Below are 19,135 nucleotides of genomic sequence, written 5' to 3'. Positions count from 1 at the left end.
CAGATGACTATACTTCATTGTGTATGTCCATTATAGGATTATTATATGTTTCAGATGACTATACTTCATTGTGTATGTCCATTATAGGATTATTATATGTTTCAGATGACTATACTTCATTGTGTATGTCCATTATAGGATTATTATATGTTTCAGATGACTATACTTCATTGTGTATGTCCATTATAGGATTATTATATGTTTCAGATGACTATACTTCATTGTGTATGTCCATTATAGGATTATTATATGTTTCAGATGACTATACTTCATTGTGTATGTCCATTATAGGATTATTATGTTTCAGATGACTATACTTCATTGTGTATGTCCATTATAGGATTATTATATGTTTCAGATGACTATACTTCATTGTGTATGTCCATTATAGGGTTATTATATGTTTCAGATGACTATACTTCATTGTGTATGTCCATTATAGGATTATTATATGTTTCAGATGACTATACTTCATTGTGTATGTCCATTATAGGATTATTATGTTTCAGATGACTATACTTCATTGTGTATGTCCATTATAGGATTATTATATGTTTCAGATGACTATACTTCATTGTGTATGTCCATTATAGGATTATTATATGTTTCAGATGACTATACTTCATTGTGTATGTCCATTATAGGATTATTATATGTTTCAGATGACTATACTTCATTGTGTATGTCCATTATAGGATTATTATATGTTTCAGATGACTATACTTCATTGTGTATGTCCATTATAGGATTATTATGTTTCAGATGACTATACTTCATTGTGTATGTCCATTATAGGATTATTATATGTTTCAGATGACTATACTTCATTGTGTATGTCCATTATAGGGTTATTATATGTTTCAGATGACTATACTTCATTGTGTATGTCCATTATAGGATTATTATATGTTTCAGATGACTATACTTCATTGTGTATGTCCATTATAGGATTATTATATGTTTCAGATGACTATACTTCATTGTGTATGTCCATTATAGGATTATTATATGTTTCAGATGACTATACTTCATTGTGTATGTCCATTATAGGATTATTATATGTTTCAGATGACTATACTTCATTGTGTATGTCCATTATAGGGTTATTATATGTTTCAGATGACTATACTTCATTGTGTATGTCCATTATAGGATTATTATATGTTTCAGATGACTATACTTCATTGTGTATGTCCATTATAGGATTATTATGTTTCAGATGACTATACTTCATTGTGTATGTCCATTATAGGATTATTATATGTTTCAGATGACTATACTTCATTGTGTATGTCCATTATAGGATTATTATATGTTTCAGATGACTATACTTCATTGTGTATGTCCATTATAGGATTATTATATGTTTCAGATGACTATACTTCATTGTGTATGTCCATTATAGGATTATTATCTGTTTCAGATGACTATACTTCATTGTGTATGTCCATTATAGGATTATTATATGTTTCAGATGACTATACTTCATTGTGTATGTCCATTATAGGATTATTATATGTTTCAGATGACTATACTTCATTGTGTATGTCCATTATAGGATTATTATATGTTTCAGATGACTATACTTCATTGTGTATGTCCATTATAGGATTATTATGTTTCAGATGACTATACTTCATTGTGTATGTCCATTATAGGATTATTATATGTTTCAGATGACTATACTTCATTGTGTATGTCCATTATAGGGTTATTATATGTTTCAGATGACTATACTTCATTGTGTATGTCCATTATAGGGTTATTATATGTTTCAGATGACTATACTTCATTGTGTATGTCCATTATAGGATTATTATATGTTTCAGATGACTATACTTCATTGTGTATGTCCATTATAGGATTATTATATGTTTCAGATGACTATACTTCATTGTGTATGTCCATTATAGGATTATTATATGTTTCAGATGACTATACTTCATTGTGTATGTCCATTATAGGATTATTATATGTTTCAGATGACTATACTTCATTGTGTATGTCCATTATAGGATTATTATATGTTTCAGATGACTATACTTCATTGTGTATGTCCATTATAGGATTATTATATGTTTCAGATGACTATACTTCATTGTGTATGTCCATTATAGGATTATTATATGTTTCAGATGACTATACTTCATTGTGTATGTCCATTATAGGATTATTATATGTTTCAGATGACTATACTAACTGCACAGAATTAAGCTAGTAGCATACGCCAATGATCTGCTTTAATTCTGCGTGACGGTGTGTGATACACGGTTGCCTTGTAAACCAACGTGTAACTTGACTTGCATCTGCAAGGAATGTTGGTTGACTCAAATGTAGGGTTACGATGGGTCCAATAAATATTTCACCTAAGGATGACCACAGTTCCTCTAAGAAGACAAAAGTAAGGGTTAAGGTGTTTAAAATCCAGGGAATGGATCTAGAAAGCAGAAAGACTGGACAACTTAATTGATGATTGACTGCCGACATTTTTGCTTCCTTCCTGTCAAACAAACTTCCTGGTCCCATCTTTGGAGGTAGGGTGAGCACTTTTTTTTAAAGTGAGGAGAAGAACTGACTTTTTTTTTTTTTTTAAAGCAATCAGTGTTAATCCTGCAAATATCAGTAGAAAGGATTCTTACTAGGGAATCACTAGGTCAAAAATAACTTTCCCAGCTAATGTCATCCATCTTCCTTCCTCAAGACAGGATTTAGTTAAAATAAATGAACACTTTCTCAAGCCACACAAGTTTCTTTAAAACCATCACTAAGGCAGTTTCCTAGTTTTTCTTTACAACACATTCTCATCTCTCTCAAGTCAATTATAACGTCTAACTTTACATTTTTGGCTGCTATAATTTTTAGACCATTCCTTTCACCATTTTTTTTCCTTAGGAGGAGACAACACTTATGAAATCTCTTTTCACATAGTTTCATCGTGATTTCAATCCTCCCTCCCTTGACCTACTTAAACTCAATTTCTTCAGCATTCTTCATCCAACCTGTTTCCTAGATATTTGATTATTTTTCCATTTCTCTATAGGAAGACCCTATTCAAACATTTTTAGGCACATCCCATCTGCATCTCTGTTTAACCAAGAGTACAGTACACAATATATCCTGAAAGCTCCCTTTTTTTTTTTGGCCACACTACGTGGCATACGGGATCTTAGTTCCCCGACCAGGGATGGAACCCAGGTCCCCCTGCAGTGGATGCATGGAGTCAACCACTGGACTGCCAGGGAAATCCCCTGAAATCTCCTCCTTTAATAACATATTAGACTGAAGAAATTTTAGCTCAAAATTTTTGTTTAAAGGATATTAAAATGTAAAAAAGCATTAATTCCAATCAGTGGCATACGTACCATAAACTAAACTCTAACCGTACTATCTGGATGCAATAGCTAAAAAAAAAAAGAAGCAGAGGTGGTATTTTTATTTTTAAATTTGTTTTAATAGTTGCCATGCTGGGTTTTTTTTTTTTTTGCTTTTGTTATTTAAGAAAAAAAAAAGTTTTATTCCTTTAATCCTTCCAGAACATGTAAGAAAGAGGCAGCATTAGTACACTGTCAGTTTATCCTTCGAAGAGGGGCTCACTGATTAAGTGAAAGAACGTAGGACAGAATTCTAACAAACAGAAGCCTGGGTCCTTGTCCTAATTCTGTCACTTAAGAGCTCAATGAGCTTGAACAAGACTCTTCAATATCCACCATCAATTTCTTCATAAAATGGGGTAACCATACCTGCCCTCCTTTCCCCACTGAGTAGTTGCAAAGACCAAGCAAAGTTATACTTTGGGATACTGGGGACTGCAACACTGAGACACTACATAAACATGAGCTACTAATGGCTGATGGTACAGCTTAACAGCATCATTAAAAAAAAGTCCAGGATACACACACACACACAAAAATTCTTTACAGCATTATTCACAGGAGCCAGGAGGTGGAAGCAGCCCAGATGTCCCTCAACAGATGAAGGAATAAAGAAAATGTGGTCTACCTACACAACGGAATATTATTTGGCCTTGAAAAAGAAGGAAATTCTGTCACATGCTACAACATGGATGAGCCTTCAGGTCATGATGCTAAGTAAAAGAAACCAGTCACAAAAGGACCAATACAGTATGATTCCATTTATACGAGGTACCTCGGGTAGTCAAAATCATGGAAACAGAAACTAGAATGGTAGTTGCCAGGGACTGGGGGGAGGAGGAAACAAAGAGATATTGGCCAACAGGTAGAGAGTTTCAGGTTTGCAAGATGAGAAAGTTCTAGAGGTGCAACACAACAACCGGAACATAGTCAACACGACTGAACTGTACACTTCAAAATGGTTAAGAGGATTGATAAAATCCACTTTGGTGTGGTTAGTTTAAGGTAAATTGGAATTAGATGGGATTTACACAAAATTAAACCAAAATTACATCCTTTGTTGGACCCTCAGTTAGCAATCTTGATAACCTTAGAAAAAAGCACATCACTGGCTAGCAAAGGCTCTATCCACAAAGAGACATCCACTTCATGGTGGGGCATCTATAATCCCTGTTGCCCTGATTCTGGTCTTCCAGCCCTCTCCCACCCCAGTAGTACCTCCCATCCACCTGCTCCCCATTCCTACAGCCTTTGGCTCACTGCTGTTAGTCTATCACTTATCACCTTATGCTCAGCCAGGACACACATGTCTGGCATCATCATTAATTGGACCAGGAGCTTCTTGAGGGAGAAACCACATCTAGCAGGTCTCTGATACTCCTTCTTCTAGCTCCTAGCTCAATAGCACAATACCACCCATCAAATGTTTGCTAATTGAATAAATTCTACTGTCTTACAGTTTTCAACATCTTTCCTTTCGTTGTTGGTGGGGCAAAAACTCAAGAGCAGGGAGAGGCTGAGTGTTTTAACTGCTTAAAGATCTTTGTGTTGCTCCCCGTTCATATCCGGTAGAGAGAAAAAGAGGGAAGAATCATGTATTTATAGCTGTGCTTATAAAGATAGCACAAAGATGTTCAGTTACAGCTCTCAATGAAAAAGAAGGCTTGAGCAGCAAAGTTTATAATAATCCTTCCCCAATCCATTTATGGTTTTGAAACAGCCAGAAGTCTGTATTATATTAACAGTCCTTAAAAGGGTTCTTACACAAGAGTGCAGTTTGAATGTGGGCAAACCTCAGCACCCTAGAACTCCCATTAATAAAAACCATAAATCCACTGTGAGAGAGTGCTGAATTAGAGTATCGGGTTCCCTTTAAAACATGTTAACTCTTATCCACTGGAAACTTAAAACTCACTCCTGGGTAGACTGCCAAGATAAATATAACCATAAGGAAACAGGGAACGATATGTAATTTTATTCCTAAAATACTCAGGTGTTACTCGGAAAAGAACCCGTGAGAAGAGCAAGAGAGCACTGTGTTAACTTGCTCTTGATAACGGACGCACGAATCTACAGCCACAAGATTAAGAAGCACAGAGCCTGCCTTTACTCTCAAGGGGCTCAAAGTCTAGTGCAGGGGACAGGACACCGCCTCAGTCCCGGGGACGGATAGGAGTGCAATTGGACCTGATCGATGAGCTGCTGTCAACATCATGTAATAGTGCAAATGCCACTCAGGCAGCTGTCACTGGACAGTACAGATGTGCCACCCAGCACTCACCACCAAGCCAGAAACAACTCCAAGACAGTAGTGACCACGTAACGGAGCAGAGCCCTATGGGGCCTTCCCAGAACCCCCCACCCCAAGTCCTCCGCCTGCCTCGTCTGTAGAAAAACTTGAGCCAAAGCATACGTTTCATCAGAGAAGAAAATGCAGATACGAAGGAAAACCATCAAACAAAACAAAATAATAATAGTTTAGTCCTTAAACAAAGTCAAGGACCTTTAGTTCCTCTTCAAGGGCTATGGATAATATTCTGAGCCATGTCCTGTGAGCTGTTGTGCAGATACTGAAACCCCACCAGGTGGAAGAAGTTAACTACATGATGACCAGACTGTAGCCATGACATAAGCTGCCACAATTCCAATGAAACAGGAACAAACCGATCCTGGATAACTGTACTTAAAACAATCAAGATGATGCTGATCAGATCACCCAAGACCAACTGCAAGAGGACTGTCAGAACTGACTGTGCTGTCCTGCATGAAGCCCCCTCCCTCTACCTACACACCCATGAAACTCCCCTTGAAAAGCTCTTGCCCCCGATTGGCAATGGGGAGTTGGTTCTTTGGGACGTGAGTCCACCTTCTCCCCAGGATTGCTGGCCTCCTCAATGAAGCTATCTTTCCTTTTACCCAACACTTGTGTCTCAGTGCTGGATTCTTGAGCAACAAGCAGTCGAACCTGAGTTTGGTAACAACCATATATAATGGTGTAGGGTGACCTTGCACAACTAAAAAGGGAATGAAAATAGTGGTTTCATTGCTTCTAATACAGACTCCCCATTAGACAATGAATTTGAAGGCAGGAGCAGTGTGTTCCAGCCACCTGTGCCCATCCCAGTCCCCTATCTGGGAACTCTGGACTGGACGTGTACAGCTCATGCAGTTATCACTGGAACCAAGAGTGTCACATATAACTTATCAAAAGGTCAAGCAGCCAGTCTACGGCAGAGATAATCCAAATCCAGACTTTCCCGAGTTGAGTCGTCATGACAGAGACCACGTGACCAGCAGCACCTTAAACGTCTCCTATCTGACCCTTTACAGAAAAAAACCTGCTGACCCCTGGACCAAGGCTTTGAGCTCGGGAGGATGAAATTCACATTGACAGAAATAAGAAAATGCAGAGAAGAAAGGGTTTGAAGGAAAAACATGGGGAGCTCCATTTTAAACGTCAGAACTGATAGAGATGCCGTCAAAAGGAAGATGTGAGATACTAACACTAGGGAGAGAGGCCAAGGGCAGAGGTGCGGACTTAACGTGATGATGAAGCAGTGAGAAGGACTAGATGGTAAAAGGAAAGATGGCAGTGGTTTAAAACTCGTTATGGACGTGAAGCTCTCTATTCAAAAGGAGAGCTTACACAGAAGTCCCAATATGTCAAAAAAGAAAAAAGAAAAAAAAAAAAAAGGAGAGAGCTGTTTTGTCTGGATCTAGGAAGAATGCACCAGAACTCGAGCTGCTGGACAGCCCTCTGCCTCTGTAGCAGCTCCCAAGAATCCACCAGTTTGAAAACCAAAGGCATGCCTCCAATGATAAAAGCCAGAAGGTCAAGGTTGGTGCATTTGGCTGGATGAACTTCCACACTTTGGTGGAGGGAAACAGTGGAAGATATTGAAAAGGAACAACCAGAGAGGTAGTAGAAATAGGCTTATGTTGTAGCCAGGACCTGCCCGACAAAACTGACTCAGTAGAGAAGAAAAACCCTGAGGCCAGTGTGAGTAAGAGCCAGCCAGCCTGCTGGGGGATGAGAGACCACCCAGAGGAAAAGGAGCCACCCAAGCTGACAGCTGCCAACCTACAGACACGGGCAAGGTCCATCCCAGATCAGCCAGTCACCAGCTCACCTGCCAGCTGGCCAGTGATGCATGGAAGAGCACCGTGACCTAAGCCACTAGACAGAGAGCAGTTTGTTCTGATGTAAAAGACAGTTCAGGAATTGATGCTGTAGGTACCGCATGATCGTAACTGCTCTAGAGGATTTCAAAAAGCTTTGCTTTCTCCTCTTCTATCTTTCAAGTTGGCTATCACGAACAGTAATCACTCAGCAAGTGTTGTCAGTACTGTGTTATTACTATTATTGTCAATTAACACTGGAGATGGGTGGAACTACAGCGCCAGCGTGTAATGACTGTACCTACCCAGTCATATTTATGAGTTACGCAGAAGCCTAACAGGTGCACGGGGCTTTCACATACTTTTGCTTTCTTACAGGTAGAAAAAAATGCAACCTAAGTTAATACGTATTTCAACAATAAATGAACTCACGATGTTGGAAATTAGACATATTTTGCCAATTTTCTAGCTGTATTTGGAAGGTAGTCGCTATGAGCAAAAGAGGGCTGACAGTGTTTCAATGCAAAAATTAACAGACATTAAAATCAACAATGGGAAAATAATTTGAGCCTAAAATATCTTCCAAAGAATGTCTCCCATACTTCATGTTTTGGGTGATGAGACCTCTCTGCTGGATTTTCTTACCAATTAAATGTGTTATTTTCCCCCTATGTGTAGAGTACGTGATAAGAGAGTATGTGACACAGGCACATACACATACTTCTCTCCTACCTCCCACGTGATTTTCCCAGTAAGATTCATTTTTAAAAACATGTCTAATGTTTCTTGAAATAAAAAATTCATGTTTGGGTTGAAGGTGAATAACCACCATTCCTGTGTCTTCTTTCTTCTGAAAAGGCCAGGTAGGGGAATATTCCCAACTGGGTAGGATTCTCCCAGTGTCTAAGGCATTTATGGACTAAGGTAATATGAGAAACATTTCTTTCCTCTTTTATAGTATGTTTATTGATAAATGTGGGGAATAAAAACACAGTCAACTGAACAAATGCTTCCTCCTGAAAGTTTTTTTTTTTTTAAAGTCTAAACACATAGATGCAAAGAACAAAAAATGAGATGGGAGTAGACAAAAACGTAGGGTAGAGAAAAGAATAGGCAGTGGCAATTCACAGAGTAGAAAGAGTGAAAACTAAAGTATCAAGAGACTGTGGACTCGTTTGGGGACACCAATCAGATGAAAAGAAAAGCCACCCCCCACCACTACCTTATAAAAGACCAGCAGTCAAGAAGCTTCTGGTCAGCTGAATGTCATGCTCTTAATTATGAATGGATAACCCCAAGTCAAACTTTTGAAGAAAGTCTCCAGATGTAAGAATAAAATCCAACTAAAAAGTTTAAAAAACACTGACAGCACAGAAAAATCTTTAAAAGATAATCTTAAGAGATATAAGAGAAAATATTATAGCCATGGAATAAGGACAAGAAGCTATAAAAAGGGAGACAAGAGGAAAGTTCTTGGAAATTCGACATTTTCAAAAATAAAAATTTCAATAGGTAGGTTAAAAGTGGAGAAGAACTCGATTACCAGAGCAAAAAGACAGAGGGACAGTAGGGAAACATGAGTAGAGAAGAAAACTCTAATCAGACACGTGAAAAACTAGAGAACCAGAAAAAAGAGGAAAGAACGGGAGAAGAAATGATCAAAACCAAATAAAGAGACAAACAAATAACACACTTTCCAGAAGTGAAGTGACTGGCCCTTCACGCTGAACATTCACACGAAGAGCCGGGCACAAGAAATAATAAGCCTCACACCAAGGCAACATTTCAAAATTCCAAGGGAAGAACAGTTCTCAAAATATTAGAGAAAATTATATAGACATCGAGCTCAGAGACAGAATGACATGGGCAATCACAACAGCAGTGCTGGATGCCAGAAGAAAACAAAACAATGCCTTTAAAATTCGGAAGAAAAACGCTTTTCATACATCAATACTATACCCAGCCAAACTAGCAATTAAATGTGAGGCTACAATAAAGACATCTTCAAGTTGGTACGGTCTCAGAAAAGTAACCTTCCTCTGGAAGGTTCCATGTTTTCTGGCTGCTGAGCCTCCCCTAATGTTAGCCATTACTCACATTACTTATCAGGCCTTCCCTCTTCTCCACTCCCCACTTTCTACTTTACAAGCTAAACTCCATCCTGGAAGTATGTATAGTTCGAAGCCATCACCACCTCCAGGAAGGATTTTCTGTTTCTGCCAGAAGGGGGCAGTCTATTCCTCTGGAGACTCTCAGACCTCTTCACTCCCCTAAAATTCTTCTCGTCTGTTCCTGATTAGTGTGATTTAAGGCCACGACTTTTCTCCCTAAACAAATACTAGAAGTTTTCTACAGCAAAATATCTGCCTGTCTTTTTCTTGTGGCTCTGCTCTTGCAATGCCTTCCCTACTCACCAACTGTGACTCATACACTTTCTTCAATATAGTAGACATTTACTAGTAAGGGAGCAATTGACTTAAAATTTAACATTAATCCATTCTGCTAAGAATACCACACCGAACCTATTTCATCTCTGCTCCAATGCCTTCCACATCCAGATTTCCCAACTCAGAGTCTCTGCACGTAGGGCAGGAAGGATCATTTTTGGGGAGTGAAACGGAAAAGAAAAAAAAAATTCTTTCAATTGAAAAACTATGATCTTAGGACCCAGCAACATCCATGCAAAAATTTGTACATGAAGGTATGTAAGAGCATTACCCACAATAGCTTAAAAATGGAAACAACCCAGATGTCCACCAACTGATAAATGGATAAATAAAATGTGATCTATACAGACAATGGAATATTACTCGACAAGGAAAAGGAATGGAGTACCAATACGTGCTGTAACAGGAGTGAACACTGAAAATGTTACATAAGTGAAAGCAGCCAATCACAGCAGACCTCCTATCGCATGATTTCATTTACATGCAATAACGAGAACAGACAAATCTATAGAGACAGAAAAGTTGAGTAGTGGTTGCCTAGGGCTGCGGTGGGTGGGGAGAATGGGACATGACCACTGATTTAGAACATGGAACTTCTTTAGGGGACAATGAAAATGTTCTAAAGTTGGTTATAGCGATGGCTGCACCATGCTAAATATTCTAAAAGCCACTGAATTGTACAATTTTTAAAAAAATATTTATTTAAAAAAAAAATTTTTTTTTTTTATTTATTTAATTTTGTCTGCTCTGGGTCTTAATTGCTACATGCACAATCCTTTTTTTTTTTATTTTTTTAGTTGTGGCACGTGGGCTTCTTAGTTGCGGTATGCATGTGGGATCTATTTCCCCAACCAGGGATAGAACTTGGGCTCCCTGGATTGGGAGCACAGAGTCTTACCCACTCGACCATCAGGGAAGTCCCAAATTGTACACTTTAAATGAGTGAACTATATCTCAATAAGCCTGTTCTAATAAAAAGATCAATGTGGGAATAAACTAAATTCCTGTATTATTTGTGTTTAAGAGCACTAGCTTAAATAGGGCAGGCTTTGCAAAGTACGGCAAACCTGAACAAGATCAAAATGTGCGTCTGGGATCAGAAAACACCAAGTTGAAAAACAAGGTCATATCAGTTACTTGCCTCAAAATAAATATTTAATCTGTTCACTGTAGAGTTAACTAGTTTAAGAGAAGCCATACTAAAGCAGTAGTGAAAACTACTGGGTTTTACGGGAATCACAGTCGGCCTGGTTATATAACCTTACGTAGGTCACTCAATTTCAAAAGGTATTTTCTCTAGTTTCACTCCTTGCCAATCACCTTATTTCATGGGCATATTCTTGGCAATTAATGGGTAATATATTTCATATTTACAGAGTGCCAGGATCTGAAAGCACTGTTGAGGTTTGTTCCGGGCATTTGCACGCACTTCGGGCACATGATCTGCAGGGTTGGTAAGTTAAAGCACCCACTTAGAAAGGCTTCCTGTTTGAGGGATACTATCATAGTTACAAAACAAATGTAGAAAACGTTTTGAGTCTTCCAAAATGAATGGAAAAAGTGTTTGAAAGTCTCTTAAAAGTAAACAATGATTTTCGTATATTTTTGAACTTTAAGGTTTCATTTTGAAATACGTCCCACAAAGGCACAATGATCTACTGGTGGAGGAAAGTAGATTAAAAATAGTCTAATGGGGCTTCCCTGGTGGTGCAGTGGTTGAGAGTCCGCCTGCCGATGCAGGGGACACGGGTTCGTGCCCCGGTCCGGGAGGATCCCACATGCCGCGGAGCAGCTGGACCCGTGAGCCATGGCCGCTGAGCCTGCGCGTCCGGAGCCTGTGCTCCGCAACGGGAGAGGCCACAACAGTGAGAGGCCCGCGTACCGCAAAAAAAAAAAAAAAAAAAAAAAATAGTCTAATGAATGACCCATCTACAATCCTCCTTTGGTATACCTTCTTCAAAGATATCAGAATTAAGAAATCAGGCCTACCAAACCATGATTTTAGCTAAAAGTAAACTTAAATCCTACTCTCTGTATCTTCTTTCAGAACATACTCCAATTCTCACTCACCCTAGTGTAACTCATTTGAATACATCAGAGGTTTAAGGTGTGGGCCTAATTTTAAAGAAGAAAGATGGATGTAGGTAAACTATTTTCATTAAACATACGATATAGCCCTTCAATCATTTTGCCTTTGTTTTAAATTCTCTTCATTTTCTTTCATCTCTACTTCACTTGTAACTATAAGCTTTTTAGTCTGTATGACAAATAACACGAATCTGGTTTGATTTAGGAACAATATTATGATCCACACTGGGTTGAAAAATATTTAAAAGTTCTATGCAGCTGTGTCACTGAACTCAGAACTTACAGCAGTGAGAGACAAAAATGCACCAATCAGATAACTAAAGACTTTGTGGTTTGTGAAAAGCAAATCTACAAGACATTGGGTTGTATGATGTGATATGAGCCTGTGAAACTGTTTAATTTTGGTATGTGAAAAAATCACAAGAATAAACGAGTGCAAATAGAACACTCTTATTTCTGGAATACAGACTCATTTATTTTTCTTGACTTTTCTTTTCACTCAGGTGCGAAATATAGAGTGCAGAATTCAGATTCTAAATTGCAACTTATATTAGCTACACTGCAAATTTGGGGCAATTAACTTCACTAGTCGCACATTCATTATTTAATTCCAACTTCATAACTCTTCTATTGCAGTAAGAACATTTAACAAGAAATGTACCCTCTTAACAATTTCTAAATGTAGATTGCGAACTGCAGGCACAGCTTTGTACCGGAGATCTCTAGGACTTAATCATCTTACGTAACTGAAACTTTCTCTCCATGGAATAGCAGCTCCCCATCTCCTCCTCTAGCCCCGGGCAACCACCATCCCGCTCTCTGCTTCTAGGAGTCTGACTCCTTAAGATACCTCGTATCAGTGGAATCATAAAGTGTCTGTCCTTCTGTGATCTGCCCTCCACTTTCATCCATATTGTCACAGCATAATGTTTTAAATGGTTCACTTGGGTAGGGCAGATTCATTGGTGGCAACTGGGCCACACCTTGCTTTATCGGTTTCCTGCCTCTGCCCTTTATGAATCCTCTCACAGTCAAGACTGTGTCGCACCTGGAGATGCCTTCCCTGCTCGCTGAGGTGAGAACATTGTTTTGATGTCCGGAAGTCCTGCTTTTCTTTTTAAAAGTCAAGGTCTCCTGGCAGCTCCTCTGCAAACTACTATGGCAGCTGGGCTACAGGTCACATGCATATTACATAATGGCAGTCCATGCGTTCAAACGAGCATCTCCAAGCCACGATTCCCATAGCAACACACAGAGATTTTACTCATCTCAGAGATGAAGCAGCCAGCAGAAGTATTCTAATGTTAGTTACCCTCGATTTTCTTTTTTCTTTTTTTTTTTTAGCAAGATCAACACAGCACTTTTTTCGAAGCAGTCAGTTTTTCAAAAGAAAACCGATGAAGACCGTGTTTAAATATGTTCACTTAAAAGTTACCGAGTTACCACACACACCAAGCCTCTCTGAACATGAACAACAGTCGATGCTTTAGAAATAGCTGCTATTTGAACGAATGCATGGGAAAAAGAATCCAAGTCACGGCCATTAGTGAAATGAAACAGTCTCAGCTGAATTCTGTACTTCTATGTTTCATATGTCTTTTCCAGTCCCCCCTTCCATATATATGCACTTTGTTATTGTGGGATGGAGAAGAAAGTGCTCCAAGGGAACAATTTTAATGAATAAAATCCTTTCTTGCTTTATTTTTGAAAAGCATAATGCAATCCATTTTGTAAATATAAGAAAAATGCCATCATAAAACACCTAGGGCGTAAAATTTGGGAGAAAAATTGCTGTCTAAGAGAATAAACATTAGCTTGAAGAATGTCTGTTTTTCTGAGCAGAGAAATGGTTTCCTGAAAAAACTGAAGTAAAATCCTTTTGATATTAGAAGGAGTTTTTCCTCTTTGCATATTCAGGGATCCTTTCTGTGTGTCTAAATAAACCATCCACCCACGGAAACAAGTTGCCTGGATTATAAGACAACATAAAAGGCAAAACCGCCCATATATCACACTGCCTTTCTCGGTCAAGGGAAGAAAGTACATTCCGTTTCTTGTACCTCTCTTCCGCCAGAGAGACCACATGTGCACTTCAGGAGGAACTGCCACAGGTGGCCCATTACGGACCCAGCACGACATGCAAAGAGCCTGGCGGAGAACGGAGGGTTTTACCTTTGCTTTCTCCAGCTGGGCCTGGGCCTGTCGCCGTGCTTCTCTGCGCACCGTCTCCCGATCTTCCTCCAAAGAAACATCTGAATCGGAGGGACGGCTGGTGTAGGAGTCTGCCGAACCCTGGAGAGGGAAATCGACCTTTTAAAAGAGATTGCATCGGGCTTCCCTGGTGGCGCAGTGGTTGAGAGTCCGCCTGCCGATGCAAGGGACACGGGTTCGTGCCCCGGACCGGGAAGATCCCGCATGCCGCGGAGCGGCTGGGCCCGTGAGCCATGGCCGCTGAGCCTGCGCGTCTGGAGCCTGTGCTCCGCAACGGGAGAGGCCACAGCAGTGAGAGGCCCGCGTACCGCAAGATAAATAAATAAATAAATGAGATTGCATCTATGAGGTTTGCAATGGCCACGTCTCACTGACACGGCAGTCAGCTTCCTAGACTGTGCTATCCATTCCTGAAAAGAGGAGAAAATAATCCACCTGGTGGCAAACCAGCTCCACACATGGCGCTCTGGTCTGCAGACCACGCACTAGGAGAGCTGTGCCTTCCAAATTACCATTCCTTCCCAAACCTTATGGGCCAGTTAGCAGCCTTTCTGGAAGCCAGAACAAGTTCTTTGTATCATCAAACCAGCTCTGTGCTGCAGTGCACCGTAGGGCACAGGCGGGTTTCAAGGAGAGCTTCAAGAACAGTCTACAGCTACAGGAAGAATTTCCAATTAGAAAGAAGACAGGCTAATAGAACATACAGGAAAGTCGAGCGAGTTACCAACTTGAACTCTCTGAAATGTCACTGCCATAGATGTCACCCACTTTCACCTTAAGCACCCTTTTGTACCTACCTCCGTATTCACCTGATACCTCCTCTGACAAACCTGTAATGCAGTAGCCGCCGGCTTCCCTCAATCTTTAAGCAACACATTGTTTTTCAATCCCTTTAAAGAGATATTTCATCAAAGCTGTCTACGGAAAACACCTGCCCGGGAGAGCTCCTAGGGCAATAAATCACAGCATAGGAAAAGGAGCTCGGAGGATTAGAGGACTCTCCCGTTCCCTCTCCAGCAATCAACATACTACTCATCACGGGCGCCCCGGACAATCCTCACCGTACCAGCAGCAAAAACAACGACAAAATAACGTCTCCCCTCAACGAGAGCCCTGGAGCTTACAGAGATGTCCGAATTCTTCAGCCTTCCTCCCTTGGCGCGTTTCAGAAGCCTGACCCAGGTGGCCTTCATCAGCCAGACAGCGCCCTTCTCGTCCGCAGCTGCAGCCCCGGGCACCGATCCTCAGTGCGCGCTGAGCCCCGCAGAACCCCTTCTCTGTTCCCGTCCATGCTCTGGGCAAACCCCTCCTCTCCGTCCCTTTCTGCCTCCGGGGCTTTCACTTCCTAGCCCGGAGGACTCCAGTCCAAGGAGATTCTTATTTTCCCATTCCAGCCAGTGGGGAGGGGAAACAAACACTCGAATGATTTCGATTGCTTTAAAGATAACACTTCAAGTGCATCCAAAGGCATCAACTCGTCCTAAACTTCACGCATCTTATTACCCTATTCTCTTCCCGACTCTTGGATCGTTAAAAGCCATTAGTTGTAAGAGAGCCTTTAAAACACACACACACACACACACACACAAACCAACCTAGTGCAAAACGTATGCAGTGACATTTGCAAGTGCAAAGGTCAAGCCTTATCTTCAGAGATCTGGAGGGGGAGGGCGGAGGACGCGCTCACCGCACTGGGCATGCTCCGCGTGTAGCCTTTTTACGCAGACGCTCACATCACATGGTTAGTCTCTGTCAAATTGCCATTTTGCATCCCAAGTGTAAACATCTGGAAAGGGCTTTTTGCTTCTATAGTAACAGGCACCTGTAATGTTTGGCATGTTTCTATTTCAGATCAAACATTCTCTCAAAAATAAAGTGTAATCTCTCCCTCTTTTTTTTTTTTTGTTTAAGGATCTCTTTCCATTAATCTGCTGCAGAAAGTATATCCTATGCCATTGGACAATTCGTAGATAATAAATACGGTACACACCGATGGGCAACCAAAATCAAATCGTGCTCATCCATCCTAGTATCAAGCCGCTCCTGATGGCTCTTGATCTCCTAAACAAAATGCGAGAGATCTGCCCATGGCATTAGGTCTTGAAAGTAATCACGGGGCTAAGCAATGCGTCTAACGGAGCTCAAAGTGACTTCCAACTGCTTCTGTAACTGAGAAACTACCCTTCCAAATAAAGTCACTGGAATAAATAACAGCGTGAACTGTTATCACGTAATTACGAGGGAATTTCAAAGCTTGGTTGATTTATTAGGTGGCGTTAAGATTCACAGAACAATCTGGTCCAAACTCTTCTTACAAATAAAGTGATTGGGGCTTGGGAAAGAAAGTTACTTATTAATTTCCACTATTAATGGAATTACATTTTCGAAAGTTTATGAAGAAACACACACTTCCAGGTTTCTTAAAGTAAACATAAAATACTATCACTGCATTCCGAGCTACATTTCTGTTTGAGTGTCCTGGTGGGGATTGTTTTGTAAAGTCTCATGCGAATGAAAGAAAGGATTCTTATGAAAATCTTCCTTACTTTCCCTCCCTCCCTCCCTCCCTTCCAAACCCTCCCCACCGCCATTCCTTTCATTTCTAGGCTAAGACCAATCTTCATGACTTAAACACCAGAAAATACAGTAGAATAGAGGCTTTAGAATAAACGTTGTAGATCAAATGCACCCTCATTGTGGTATCATAACATAAATCAATAGATTACTTACCTTGTTATCAAGTGAATGTAAAATGCATAAGGAATAGGAACTGCATTGCAAGTTTTTCATTCTAGTACAGTTCACAAGTGAGATAGGGGTTTTTCTATACCAACACACAGGCTAGGGGATTCCTAATTTTCCCAGAGGGTTTCCTATAGCAGGGATAGCACAGCAGAAAATTACCATGAAGCATGATTATATCTCATAAAAGACATCAGGCCCCGTAGTGACAAGTGCTGGCATTTTAAACCCAGTCACCCTGTCACAGGATCAGGTCATGCCTCAGTGAAGATACAAAGTTTCTGTCATTAAGAAGCCCATAACGAGAGGAAGAGAGTCACACACACACACACACACACACACACACACACACACAATTGTGTGTGATCTCATTCCCTTTTGAACAAAATAAGATTTTTTTAAAAAGCCTTTGCTCGTAATCAGGTGTAGCTTTTAATTACACGGTCATGTTGAGACCTGTTTCCAGGTTGAAATAATGAAGCAGTTTAAGAGCCCCTCTCCACTGAGTTTCGGCAATGATCTTTCTTTTTCTTTTAATTTTTTTAACATCTTTATAGGAGTACAATCGCTTTACAATGGTGTGTTAGTTTCTGCTTTATAACAGCAATGATCTTTTGAATACTTGCAACAATATATTAACCTCTGACAATATGTGTGACTTCAACTGATGTCCGCGTGACTTTCATTCCTTGGATAAGTGAAGTACACACTTTCCAAATACTTTTCATTGTAGAAGTTACACGTATCCATTACGGGACAAGAGACACACAGGTAACATTTACTTTAAATTCTCCCATCCAAAGAGAGTCAACTATTAAATGGTAGCGCTGTTTAGCTTCCAGAGTTCTTGCATTTTTGAAAGTCACCCTCCAAACGTGTGCCTTACAATTAATCTCCTTCCTTCCGGGAGTGTGGATTTATGCAGTCAGAAGTGGTGTATCTAATTAAGCTTCTGCCTTTGGTACCATATGGACTTTCTGGGTCATTCTGACAAGTAGCCTTCAATCAGGAAGAGGTGGCAGTCATTCCGTAAAGCCAGAAAAGGTTGGCACAAGATGTACCCCTGATCTCGCGGGTTCCTGCAATATGATTAGCTGAACTTTTGTAGTATTTGTCCTGGCAGGTACATCCCAGATGTCCTTTTCCACATCTTAATATTCTCATTCCTCATCATGCAGTTCTAAAATGCAATCTGCAGCTAATGTCTACCGATAGCTCACCTGGGGTCATTTATTTTTATCCTCAGGGGTCTCGCTCCAAATTGTGTTCTTTGCTTACTGGAGACTTTAGTTAATTGGATTAATTGATGCTTCTATCTATTATTCCGTTTCTGGCGTTTTCCAATTTATGCCAAATATTTACACACAAAGCATCACGCTTTCCCTTTAACACTTTTTTTTTGTAGTTGTAATGTTTGCTTTTTTCATGCTGTTCTCTACTGTTTCAATCATGTCTATTTCCAGGATGGTTTTTCTTGAATGTTCTTGTACTTCCTCTTTTAAAGCCAAAGGATAAGAGTCACCACCCTATTGAGGACTACCATCTTGGATGCCAAGTGGGTCATGCATTCCTGTAGGAACTCTTCATATGAAGCCTGAAGCAATGCTCTTGGGCAAAATCAATTTCCCATAGTATCCCAAGGCCACCTCAATTTTAGACAAAGCTGTGTCCCATCCAAAATACTCAAGACTTCAAATGTATAGGACTCATGCATAAGACTCCTCGCGTACAGGACTATGCTAAGTTCAAAAATGACACGGGCTATTCAGATGAAGCCCATTTTCATTAATATTGTATACTCTGGTTTGCCGATGTCACAAAATTACTATTCAAATCCACTCAATCACGAAAATCTCAGATGTGACTGGCCTGCCATTTGGCGAAACTTGAAAATATCAACAGAGGTGATGGTGATAGATCTATCACCATCCCTGTTATGGGGATGGTGTTCATCCAAGTTCATCCCTGTTATGATTAAGTAAAAGCTAAAATATTAGCCTCAATTTTCTCAAGAGCATAGGAAAATCTGTAAACTTTGTGTAAGTTTCATAAGTACTGGTGAAGAGATTAAATTTTGCCCCGAAACTAAACCAAACCAAACCGAACAAAAACACACACCACATGCATCTATTCAGTACTTACTATTTTGGAACCATA

At 40.0% G+C, this 19,135-nt stretch overlaps 1 protein-coding gene across 3 annotated transcripts in view; it reads right to left on the bottom strand.

Annotated features, from left to right (window-relative positions):
- Positions 1 to 19,135, bottom strand: part of CACNB2 (calcium voltage-gated channel auxiliary subunit beta 2) — a 397,653-nt gene that overhangs the window by 124,820 nt on the left and 253,698 nt on the right. For 2 of the 3 annotated variants that reach the window (XM_065870840.1, XM_065870841.1), the window contains exons 1-2: positions 15,361 to 15,429; positions 14,198 to 14,317 (exon numbers count right to left, since the gene is read on the bottom strand). In XM_065870840.1, the coding sequence (XP_065726912.1) occupies positions 14,198 to 14,317; positions 15,361 to 15,429 (189 nt within the window). Of the gene's footprint in view, positions 1 to 14,197; positions 14,318 to 15,360; positions 15,430 to 19,135 lie in introns of those variants that run through there. The other variant, XM_065870842.1, reaches the window with a different exon arrangement.

Source organism: Phocoena phocoena, chromosome 2 (genome assembly GCF_963924675.1).
Source record: "Phocoena phocoena chromosome 2, mPhoPho1.1, whole genome shotgun sequence".
Taxonomy (NCBI): domain Eukaryota; kingdom Metazoa; phylum Chordata; class Mammalia; order Artiodactyla; family Phocoenidae; genus Phocoena; species Phocoena phocoena.
The sequence above is the reverse complement of the archived record's forward strand: the minus strand, read 5'-3'. Positions and strand labels throughout refer to the sequence as shown.